The 12,773-nt window shown below is 38.0% G+C and overlaps 1 protein-coding gene across 1 annotated transcript in view; it reads right to left on the bottom strand.

Annotated features, from left to right (window-relative positions):
- cpne9 (copine family member IX) overlaps nt 1–12,773 on the bottom strand; it is a 101,607-nt gene that overhangs the window by 29,747 nt on the left and 59,087 nt on the right. Inside the window, exons 7-11 of the mRNA XM_013273713.2 lie at nt 10,094–10,157; nt 7,965–8,068; nt 6,495–6,599; nt 3,901–3,942; nt 3,508–3,583 (exon numbers count right to left, since the gene is read on the bottom strand). Of these exons, the coding sequence (XP_013129167.1) occupies nt 3,508–3,583; nt 3,901–3,942; nt 6,495–6,599; nt 7,965–8,068; nt 10,094–10,157 (391 nt within the window). The remainder of the gene's footprint in view (nt 1–3,507; nt 3,584–3,900; nt 3,943–6,494; nt 6,600–7,964; nt 8,069–10,093; nt 10,158–12,773) is intronic.

Genomic DNA, 12,773 nt, shown 5'->3' on the forward strand with positions numbered 1-12,773 from the left:
TGAATAAGCTGGGGGCAACAATAGATTTGTCAGTTCAGTGTGCGTTTGTAGCTTTTTCCAGCAAAATAATGCAGCACTTTTATTGGTTTCTATTTTATTTGTGTGTGTGTGTGTGTGTGTGTGTGTGTGTGTGTGTGTGTGTGTGTGTGTGTGTGTGTGTGTGTGTGATGACTGATATTATTTATTTCATGGCGTATACTGATGTAATGTTAGCAGTGCATCCCATGGCTGATTAAAATCTGCTTGTCTGGACTTCATCACCTTTGACAGGAGCCACAGAGTCTCCACTGTGTTTTACAGTCAGCTATAGACACTCACTGCTGTATCTCTCCACTGACCTCTTTCATGCATATTCACAACAACTTGAAATAAAACTTTTACATTTGGATGGTATTACCACTGATTTTCAGCCCAGTTCTTGTGTAACTTGGCATACCTCAGCCTTTTCTCCCTGTTTCCCTTTCTTAGTTTCCTGGCATCCACCCTTCCATTGAGACCATTTCTGATGAGGATTTGGTGAAGAGAAGACGGATCGATGACGTGCCAGATGTATCTCTTAAGTCTTTGCTGGATCTTTTCCTGTTTCTTAAGGACATGACTTTCAAATACTGTTCTAAGTGGCGCAGATATACTTTTTAGGTACGTCAATTCTTCTTTTGTCCAGTTTCCTCAACATTTTTAAGGACACACTGCAGACCATGCCGAGGTATACCACAAATAGCATATCAGCCAATTTTCCACAAACAGCGCATTGGGAATCACCTTGCTGGTGCAGAAATACTGCGTGTCAGACTGTGTAATATTTCACATGTTTTCAACCTGAGAAATATGTTTATGACAGGCTGCCAGTAACAAAGTACCTAAAAATACAGTTTAAAATTGGTCCTTTGGCTCATCGCTTCAGTTGGGTGGATGTAAATTTCTACTATTAGGCTCCATCTCAAGGCGGCGAGTTTATAACTTAATCCGAAATCTTCTCCCTGTTAATGTCGTTTCTCTTTACTTTACTCTGCAAATCCATTTTAAAAGGGTGTTAATATAAATGTACAAGTAATCTACAAGTATCTCAAAGAGTCATGATCTTTTTTGAAGTATAACGTCATCTCCATTCATGTCTTTTAAAAATGGACTTTCATTTTTATAATTCAAATTTGTCAGTTTACTCGCTTCAGTTAGTAAACTATTATTACGATTAATATTGTTTGATTTTATTTTGTCCATTTTGAAAATAACAGACAGGTAACAGGGAGAGAAGCAGCATAGACAGGACATAGACTGTGGTGACATCACACCATTAAAGGTTCAAGGTTTAAAAGTTTCTAACATCTACTAAATAAATAGAACTTAAACAATAATACCCTGAAAAGTGATAACAGTAATAACATTGTTGCTCTAATAACTGCAGCTGTAGCTCTGCTTTGTTCAGTTTAAACAGACCTTTTTGTGATCAGCTGCATTATTTTTAGGCATTGGACCAGAGAAAATAAGTTAATATTTTCCTAGTTTTAAAATGGTTGTACTACTTGGTGTGGAAGGTATAGCAGTCAACTGACTGGATTTATATCCATATTTAAGACTGAGATACAAAACTTTTCAACCAGCCAGAAAGACATGGGGTCCTCTGATGATGAAATATCATTCACGCTATTATTATCATTTTACTTCATAATAAAAATCCCATGTCAACAGAAATGTAATTTTAACTTAATTTTAATAATCTCAACAGCATTAAAATTATTGGTATGGATACATTTTTATTTATTGCATAAAAATGATATACTACCTATGAAGCGTAATAATAAAACATCTTCCAGTGTGTTTTATTTGGAATTCATTAACGTTTTCATTTAAACTCAATTTAAGTTCTTTGTTGTCTCCTTCTACATGCACAGTCTTGCTGCCTGACATGTTTGGAGTTTAGATACCAAAATATGAAAGAATGCATGTTATATGAATACACTAGAAATTATTGAAAGTAAAATAAGTTTTATGGATGAAGCCCCATGTGTCATCCTATTAATGAATTAAAAATACTCACAAAAAAGTTTATATCAGTGAACATCTCGGCTAGAACTGTATACCTGATCTGTTACTGTGGAAAACAGTAACACCCATTCAGAATTACAGAACAAAATTTGAGTAACAGTGGGCACAGGCAGGGTACTTATTTAAAAGATTTTAGGCTTAAAATAATAATAATAATTTTGGATTCATATAATATAATTCTAAGGTAGAGGGGAGTTTATAGTGTAGTGCACTTGCTTCTATCATGAAGACTCAAATGGCACTGAATACTAGGAATGACCCAGGTGCATTTTTTGTGCTTAAATGATTCGTAGGTCAGTTTTAAGTAGCTTAACAAACAAACAAAAAACTTTATCTGAAAATAGTCAGGCAGGATTAACAGATTAATGGACTGGACTCAAAATGAGTGAAAAAGCTGCCAATGGACCACCAAGATGGGCCATTGGCAGCTTTTTTAGCTTATATGCTAAAGGGCTAATATAAGGGCCCTGGTTTGATTCTACCTCAGGCAACTACCTGTATCACTGTGTGACAGTCCCCCTGCTCTACTGTCGGGCTGTAATGATCATTGTATATATATGAATATATGTACCCAAACTCCTTCTTAATGGGTGGGCCAAAAAACTTTTGCACCTTTTACCACAATCAGCATCTATGTGTTTTAAAATATTATATTATATTATATTATATTATATTATATTATATTATATTATAAATACCAATTCTTTTGCGTTTCAAATGCATTGTGGGCCCTGCAAATGTGATGATACATTCTCTGTGAGTTTATTGCCTGCAGAACCTTTGCTCAATAGCATAAAACTATAAGGAAGTCTAGCTCCTACAGTAATCTACAAGTCTAGAAACAAAACACAGTTGTGCAGTAGTCCTTGTCCCTGTTACATACTCTGGAAATCAGTGTTGTTTATGCTAGCTGAACCCCCTCCGCTTTGTGATACTCTAAAATCGATGTACAAATGTGAGGGAACTTGCTATACTGTGTATATGAAAAGTACCCTTTAGTGGGAATCAGTGCTAACCTTCTAGCTAGGAAGCTTTCTCTTTCAGGTAGGAATACTAAGTTAGCACAATGCAACCTTATAAATGTGAAAACATTTTTTAAAATATGGACAGTAAATCATCATTGCATATGCTAAATCCATATATTATTGTGACAATGCCAAAGTCATAACAAGGTATGTAAAAATAGACGACTTTGTATTTCCTATACGTATCTGTTTATATGTTCAGGAAATTATCCTTTCAGCTGAAGGTTTCATAACCTTAGATTCTTTTACATTTTTTATTTCATTTTATTTGTTCTTACATTCATCACTTGAAATCCAGTCTTTCAGTTTAGAAAAAATTGTGCCATTGTGAGGGTTCGAGGTTTTTAGAGATTAAAATCACCTAAATTGGAATCGCAAGGTCTTCATATGATGACGGCGGTATGAAATAACAAGCCACCTCCATGCCGTGTCTCACCTCATAGACATTGAACTGGTTCTGCCCCCGAGACAGCTCTCTGTAACTGGTGGTGAACTCGCCGATGAAGTCATGGCTACAGCAGACAGCACCCACACAGAAAAGCAAGCAGGAACACAATTTTTTACATAAATCATTTTTTAATCTGAGCTATAGAGCTATGTTTTTTTTCTTTCTTAATAACTGTCAAATATGGATCTTGTTCCTATTAATCTCCAAATCAGGCCTATCTGTGATTGCAGCATAAGTTTTGTAGCACATTGTGTCAAAACCCTTCAAGCTCTTCACCACCAAGTTTGTCTCACAGACTGTAAACAAGACGTTTCACTCCCTTCTAACACGAGGCATCAGTGTGTGAAGGTGTAGTGAGTGCTTATCTGCGAATGCTCTTACCTTCCATCTCGATCCCAGTCATAGACGTCTACCTTCACAGTTCTGAAACAGACAGGCACATATCATTTTTGAAGGCCGTGGGTTTTTTTGTGAGAAACTTGAACTCCAAATTATGTTTGATTGAATAAAAAAAATACTTTTTATGCCATCATATCAGGAGCAGATAGAGCTGATTTCAATTTCAATTTCAGATTCCAGAGAAAAAAATTAATAGAAGTTTCCATATATTACACTGAAAGCATCATCTCAGATTCATGAACAGCCAAACATGCTGCATGTTGTTTGGCACCACAGCTAGCAGAGAGCTGCTTATACATCTGCATGGAGCTGATGACAGTTTCCATTCAGTTGGTTGTTATGGCACCCTGCTTTTCACAACTAGGACAAATAGTCAGTTCCCAGGAGATTGCAGTGATTATTTTCACATTCAGTGAATCATTAAAACTAGTTGTGGTGACCAACTGGTCGTCCAGAGGTTGACAGTGTTGGTTTCCATTACGAGGTAACTGCACAGCTCTCCCGTTGCGAGGAAATCTGTCTCCAAACAACAGCAGTGTCATTTATAACCTCAGGTTATTCACACATTTCAAACTGTCTCAGTAAGTCTGCACCAATGAATGCAACTCAACTGGTTGCCAACCTTTTGTATCCTTTTTATATTTCTATACAAAAGCAAGAGCTTGTGTCATTCTTCTTAAGTGCCTTGCTGAATGGTGTTGGTGGCCATGGTCCTCCAAGGTGCTCTCTCAGTCAAACAGTGCAGGAACATATTCGAGGTTTTCTTTATCAAGTCTTGGTTTCTCTCCTTCTGCCTTTGCTTCTCTTCCGTTAGATTTTTCCACATGTTCAAAGTCATAGTCAAAGTCGCTTCTCAATATGTGTCCAAAGAATCTTGCTTTCTGACATCTTTACATAGAGATTTTCTGGTCTTTGCTCTTTTTCAAAACCCCTTCAATAGTCAGTCTTTCCTTGTACGAGATTCTCATCATCTGCTGACGAACCACTTCTCTGCTGCCTTAACCTCCTACGACCTGGCGTCCACATATGTGGATATCACATTTTGGGTTGTCTTGACCAAAATACACAATTGTGCTCTACAAGGGCCTGATATCCACATATGAGGACATTCCACTGTTCTATCGAAATTTTAAACGAATGTCCTCATATGTGGATCTGATTTTTCTCAGAAACAAAAATCAGGTAAAAAGAAATCAGGTAATTCTTTGTCTTTACATTCATCAGGTCCCAATCAGCCCAAATAGCAAAGAGAAGTTAAAAATGCATGCCATGAAAGAGTTCGGGTCTTAGGAGGTTAATGGTGTCTACAGTTTTCTTATTTATTGTCCCAGTTTTATTTCCATACATGAAGATATGTATAGAGTAGTCATCAAAGAATCACTTTCTTGACTTGAAGGAAATTTATCAATAAACTAAAATCTTTGCTAAGTCAGAGAAAGCTTTTTTTGACTTTGCAATCCAAATCATTTGAACTTATCGACTTGTTGTACTATGGAATTCTTCAGTCTGATGTTAAATGTGGAAATGATGATTCTTGAGTTTTCTTGGCAGTCAGGAACAGTCCCACTTTTACGATCATTCATTTACGTCTATGACTATTTTCTGCAGGTTTTCTTCATATGTTGAAATGTTTATAGAGTCAGTTACTAATGTCATGTTGCACTTAAATTGCAGTCTTGCCGTAACTATATAACTATTTGTTTTAAATCTATGAAGTCCTGGCTGGACTGTTTAATGTGAATTTCTATGTTTATATAAATGGCTACAAATTTGCAAATAAAGGTAACTGAGTTGTGCTTTTCGGCATACTGTCACAAACAGGCATGTAACTGCCAATTTCACCCCATTCAGTCACAAACTGATAAAAGAATGATAGCCAATGACTTCATCTAATTCCAGTTTTATCTCCATCCTAACAAAGCAAAGTCCCTTTGAAGACTGCAAATGACTGCAAGTGCTCTCAGATCTGTTCTCTGTCTTTGAAGAACAATATTTTAAAAGCAACAAGATTGAAAGTTTGTTGCACATGATCGCAACAATTTTGTTTGTGCTGTGGTCTCCAACCAGCGTTTTCCTTAATGTGACTGTACCATTGCATATAGCTAGAAAGTCTCAAATATCGCAGAACATTAACAAAACAATATTTGTAAATCCACCAACTTAAAGTGGTTCAAGTATAAAATGTGATGAATTCACAAAAATCTGTCAAATTTATGACAGGAGTCCTTGTTATAACAAGGGTGGCACGGTACATTTCTGCATTCATTGGCTTAACAAATGCTCAGCATGGTCCAGCCTGACTGAATATGTAACACAGGGCTGTGTTCAAACTAGGTCAGTCTCAATAACACCAGTGCTGGTCCCTGGGACACCACGACCGACTGCTGGCATTATTCTGACCGCCCCAGCAACAGGCGATGTCATCCACTTAAAAGTCTAGCTGTGCCCGATTGATTGATAAGTGCTCTTGTTCTTACTTTAACCAGAGAAAACAAGTTGCTTACAACATGGAAGATGTCTAAAGGTTTCTAAACAGTCAAAATACCTCAATATTAAATTTGATCATGTTTTCTGACCTGTCATAGTCACCATTGCAGAGAGCTCTAACAGGGATGGTGAAGGGCTGCCACACTGGGTTCAGTGTGTTCTTGATCACCTCTGTCTTGTGGCAGATGGTGAACCTGCAAGTGAAAAAATCAGCCATGAGGAACAAAAAGGGAAAGAACATTTATACTGCTCCTTTTGTACCAGTGAAGATTCCCCCCCATCCCCCCACTAATCCCCCATTCCTTCCTCTGCAATTGAGCAAAAGCCATTGTAAGCTTTTATATTTTTTATGTCTGCTTAAGTATATCCAGAGGATATGACAGAAGAGTTTTATTTTCTTCTTCTTCTTCTTGTTTTTTTATTACTACAAAAATCTCTCCAAGGCACAGCAGTCGAAGCGATCTAAAAACTTAAACAAATGTGACTTCTGGTGGAACTCGAGTCAGAAGCGTACGTGCAACAACGTTGATTCGTATGGAAAACAAGTGTGTGAACCAGATGTGACAACGGGTGTTATTAAATGGGTATGTGGTCTTCATATGAAACACCTTCACAGAACACCTTTCATAACCTTTCTTTTACTAATAATGTGTTTGTGTGCTGTTTCACAGTTGAAAGTAGCACTTATTGAGTGCTTTCTGCTACACAGCACCACTTGGGAATAAGTACTGGAAGTGGTTTGGAGCAACAGTCATTATTTCGCAGCCCCACAGGCTGAAGAGTGTTAAATTTTGTAAATGAAATGATGTCAGATCATTGCTGATGTCTTTCCTCCTTACCAGTGCATTAACACACACTTGAAAACTCCAAAATGACAAAACTTCTCCTTTTATATGGCTGCTCGCGCTCACGTTACCACGTTACCACCACCTGGCTGCTACTTACGGTCTTAATTCTTATGGAAACAGTAAGGGTGTATAGTTAGTTTTTCACACACTACTTCCATATTTTGAATTCAGTTCAATTCAATTTTATTTATATAGCACCAAATCACAATAACAGTTTCCGCAAGGCTCTTTATATTTTAAGGTAGACACTACAATAATACATACAGTGAAAAACCCAACAATCATATGACCCCCGATGAGCAAGCACTTTGGCAACAGAGGGAAGGAAAAACTCCCTTTTAACAGGAAGAAAAGGAGGAGCAGCCACCTGCAATGACCCGTTGGGGTGAGAGAAGGAAGACAGGATAGACATGCTGTGGAAGTGAGCCAGAGATTTTGGTGTAGATTTGTTAAGAATAACATCACGGTATAAGATGCCGTATTATTGTTCATTACTGACGTTGTATATATGTAATAATAACATGTCCTGGCATTTAAAACTTCAGAATCTCAAGTAAGATGTGATTTGTTTTTTTTGTTTTTTATATCACTCTGTCTATAGCGTATATGTCAGCTAATCAGATTTGTACCCCTATATATATATGTGTGTGTGTGTGTGTGTGTGTGTGTGTGTGTGTAAGGTCTGAGCCCACCCCAAATGCCCACACTCACGTTCCATCCTCATTACTGCGGTAGAAAACCAGGAAGGGGTCGGACTTGCCAAAAAAGTCTTTTTTATCCAGCTTGTTGGCACACAGCTGCATGGTAGCGATATCCTGACAGAGAGGAAGAGTAGGTGTCAATATGATTCAGAAGCAATTACATTTTTAAGTCAGCAACTTTGTTTCCTTCAACAACTCCTTTCTTGGTCACAAAGGTGAAGGTTTATGTGGGACTTTGTGTGTGTGTGCTCACAATAGTTTTCAAAACAGAGCTTTGCACAGAATACAAAATAAGTGGCGAGGTAAAAATCCGTGCATAATGGTGAAGCAAATAAGAACAGCAGCACACCAACGGTTTTTATGCTTTAATAACTGAATGCATGCATAGATTACAGTGGTTATAATCCATTTTTTTATTAAAATTACAAATTTTATTAGGAAAAGAAACTTATTTTATTATGGGATGGCTGCAATATTGCGAGCAGGAGCAGAGGGAATGCTTCATAAATATGTATACACCGTTATAGCAGTTAATAAGGAGCAGTATTATTTCTGCCTCTGGTTTCATAGAAAGATAGATAGATAGATAGAAGGATAGATAGATAGATAGATGGATGGATGGATGGATGGATGGATGGATAGATAGATAGATAGATAGATAGATAGATAGATAGATAGATAGATAGATAGATAGATAGATAGATAGGCAGGCCTTTTAGCTATTTTCTCCTAAAGGAAGGCATTAGGGGAAACTGAAGCTTGTCATTGGTAGCTAGGAGTTGTCAGCTTGCACACACACACACACACACACACACACACACACACACTCACACACACACACACACACACACACACACTTCTCAAAATTTCTGAAAAACATTTGGAGCTTGTCAGGGGCAATATGTCCCAGAGTAGCAATAGTAAATATTTCCAAAATAAGCCTGTTCACATAATGTTATCTGGAGCACACAAACACACACATCAAAATTCTGTTAGCGTCTGACTGCCTGTTTGGTATTAATATATTACTGTGGCAAGGGGTTGGCAAAAGTGAAGGAGAAAATCCCATAGTTCATAGCAGGAAACCACCTTGATAGTTAATCTTAAATATATTTAGAGAACTGTGGAGAAGAGTGGCCAGCAAAATATCAAATGGTTATTGGTACTCCATTTACAAAACTCAATGCAAATGTGGGTGGATTTAAGGTGATTTAGTGGACAAACTCAAACATTTATCACCAACGATGATGATGACGTGATTAGCTGATTATACATTTGCTTTACACGGTAGTTAAACAGGTGTACTTATTGAGGTGGTCAAAGATTGCAGAATTAAAAAAGTGGCCCGAAAATCGAACCCTGTGGGATTCCACATGTCCCAGTTGTCATAATGGGTTAGCACCCAAATATACAGAAACAATAGGTAAACTAAAAAAAAAAATGCTTTATTGCAGGAACTTAGGAGCAAAAACAGAAAGGGGACGAGGATACATGGAGTTCACAACATGAGAACAAAGGAAGACCAAACAATAAATACATGCACAGGACAACAAGAAGCTATGAAGCAGGTGGGGAAACCGCTGGCAACATTATAGGAAGATGAGACAAGGTAAGCAAAACTAAAACATAATGCACATGAGACAAAGACTAAAAAATAAAACAGGAAGTGACAAATCACCAGACAGCGATGGAGGCTTGACAAGACACAGGAGAGGCAGGATGACACAAGGAAATAAACAGAACCAGAAAACTGAAACCAGAGAATTCTAACACTAGACACAATGAGAACAAAGAACCGCACAGAGACATAATGACCTAAATGAGAGATTGGGAAACTAAAGATCAATGAAAATAACTAACTCAGCCTTTACCAAGAAACTAGAATCAAGTCACATCCTGATATGTGATGCCTGCCCCTAAGGCGTGGTCCGATTGTTAGAGTTTTCTGTCTATTATTGTAAGTTTTTACCTTATGATATAAAACAAGTTGAGGTGATTGTTATCGTGAGTTGGCGCTATGTAAAAAAAAACTAAACTAGACTGGATTAATGTGACTGCAAACTCCTACAACACAAAAATTAACAGTGCAATATTGTTCAGTGACATTTGGGTTGTGTGTGTGCATGTGTGTATACTGACCCTGCAGTTACTGAGCTCCTCTGCAGTTAAGATAATGACTCCACACTTCTTCCCAGGAATCCCGCTGAGAGCGTAAATAGATGGAGCGAAAAACAGAAGGAAAAATTGCAAAAGAGGGTAATTGTAGCCTGCCATAAATAATACAAGTGCCAAGCAGATGTCATTCATAGCTTTAAACTGCTGTTATAGAAACGCTCACACAGGGACTTACTTTCCGATGGGCACTCCATTTTTAAAAATAAGTGGCAATTACAACAAGTAAAAACTTTTAACAACTGTAGTGTATTGAAAACAACATTTTTTGCAACATACATACATGCATAAAGTTTGCAAGCGAGTCACTGTCGAAGCCCAGTTACAGCATTTTGTTCAATTCAATGAGGCTCAAGAGAAAAGTTTAGATGCTATTTCTGAGAATATACATTTGATGGTGCTTATCTCTCCCACACTATGTGATAACGCTACAGCAGAAACTGACATTTCATAAATGGAAGAAGGCAAACAGTGATGACTTCTGTCTACTTTGGCTTTCCATGAGCAGAGAGATCACTCTGAGATCATTAGAGCACGTTCACCCTCTCATATTGTGATGCATTTCATTTCATTTCTATTGAAAGTCCACAACAAAAGCATATTTATGAAGACAGTGAGCTTATGGTATGAAATAGATCAAGTACCAAAAGTACCAGAAATGCAAGTAAATGTGAAAACAACAAGGAGCATGTGATAAAGCATGTGCGAAAACTAGTTGGTGACAGGACCCCCTGGGCTGGACGGCCTAAAGGCCCTGGATGTACAGCAATGACTCACACAGGAGAAAGATCATGTGCAGATGTGCACATGCACAAATCCATCCACTCGATCTGTCCCTTTTCTTTCCTACAACGTGTTCAAGGTTAAAGATGGCAATGGTTGCTTTATCCCTTTCCTTTGTCTCCTTCCTCCTTTTAATCTTAAATTAAATGTGAAGCCTTGAGAATGAACTGCTTGCAGTATTTCTTATGCGACAAATGAACCGTTCCAAAAGAGGATATAACAGGAAAAAAGTGGATGTCTTTAGAAGAAGAAAAAGAGAATGGAGGAACAGATTGGGAAAAAGAGCAGAAAAATGAGGGGTAACTTTGTGATCACAAAGGGGGCCAAGCCTGACTGCTGCTTCATTATAATTTTTAAAAGACTTGAAAATGAGGAGAGAGAAAATTGGCTGGGGTCTGCATGAAGTTGGGAAGTCTGGGTTGAAAGAAAAATGAGAGACCCATTTTGTGTCAATTTGTGCAGGGTAAATTCAACTCTAATATGCTCATCCTGTAACCACCATGTAGCCTGCAGTGACACACACACATTTTAATACATTTGATATTCCTGATATGCCACATATCGGATGGATTATCATTTGTACCCGGTCTCAGAAACTGACTGTCATCATTACCAGGGTGAAGCGGCACGCAGCGGAAGCCTGCTCTGCGCTTGTTTCTGACATGCAGTCCTTTCATGTGCTGGCAGGAAGCTCTGACATCCGAGATCTGAGCAACATGCATCTAAGAGCGGGGCTGTTGATTGTGACTCATAATTAAATTCAAAGCATACAACTCAAAGCTACCTTTGGTAACTCTGTATCAGTTTACCTTAACATTTCTTTGCGACATCGTGAAAGAATTGGCTGGTTTAATTTACCGATCTCACCCTGTTCTCATTCATACGTCATGTTAACACAGCTTTGTCAAAGGTGTTGTCTCATTTATACACAAGTTCACGCACTGGATTATGACAACGGTGAGATGGTCTGTCATTCCCAGGCTGCCATTTTTTGATAAGAGGAAGCTTTTTTGAAACACAAACATCCCAACTGATCCTTAAACAAAGTCCCCTGGCTCACAAATCTGTGACTTAAATAAGTGCCACCTGTTCAGGTACCCGGTGTGGATTTTGTCGGTCTATAAAATAAGACTGTTAAATCTGAGCTGATGATATAGACATGGCAGGTGTATAAAGGGACACATCTGTAAAGCAGGGAGATGCAGGCAAAAATGGCATTATATTACACCCTGGGATGAAATGCCAGTAAACATCAAAACAACTGAATTCATTTAATTTGTATTTGGAGCAGGATAAAATTGAACTGTCAAGAATGAAGCAGTAAGCATGGAAACAGCAGTCCCTCTACAGCGTTCTATTTTAATGACGTATTATTGGTATGCACTGGTAGGTCTAATTTCTCCTCAGTGACCTTTAACGCTAACGCTAATGCTAGGCAATCAGAATTTTTTATTTTATCTTTATTAAATTATTTTCTCTATTAGGTCTTGGAAATCAGGCAACAAAGAAAATAATCAATCTAATTAGCAAATATAAAAAATACACTGCTCAAAAATATCAACGGAACACTTTGAAAAAGGTCAGATCTCAGTGGGGAAAAAAAATCATGCTGGAAATCTATACTGATATAGACCGGGTTATGTGTGAGAAAATAAAAAATGATGCAACCAGCTAGTTCATTTTGCCAAAATGTCATTGCAGCAACTCAAAATAGCACTTAGCCCCCACGTGCTTGTATGCGTGCCTGACAACACTGGGGCGTGCTGCTAATGAGACGATAGATGGTGTCCTTGGGACAGATCTGGACCAGGGCATCACTGAGCTCCTGAACAGTCTGAGGTGCAAGCTCGTCATATCAGGTGGA

The sequence above is a fragment of the Oreochromis niloticus genome, linkage group LG20 (genome assembly GCF_001858045.2).
Source record: "Oreochromis niloticus isolate F11D_XX linkage group LG20, O_niloticus_UMD_NMBU, whole genome shotgun sequence".
Taxonomy (NCBI): domain Eukaryota; kingdom Metazoa; phylum Chordata; class Actinopteri; order Cichliformes; family Cichlidae; genus Oreochromis; species Oreochromis niloticus.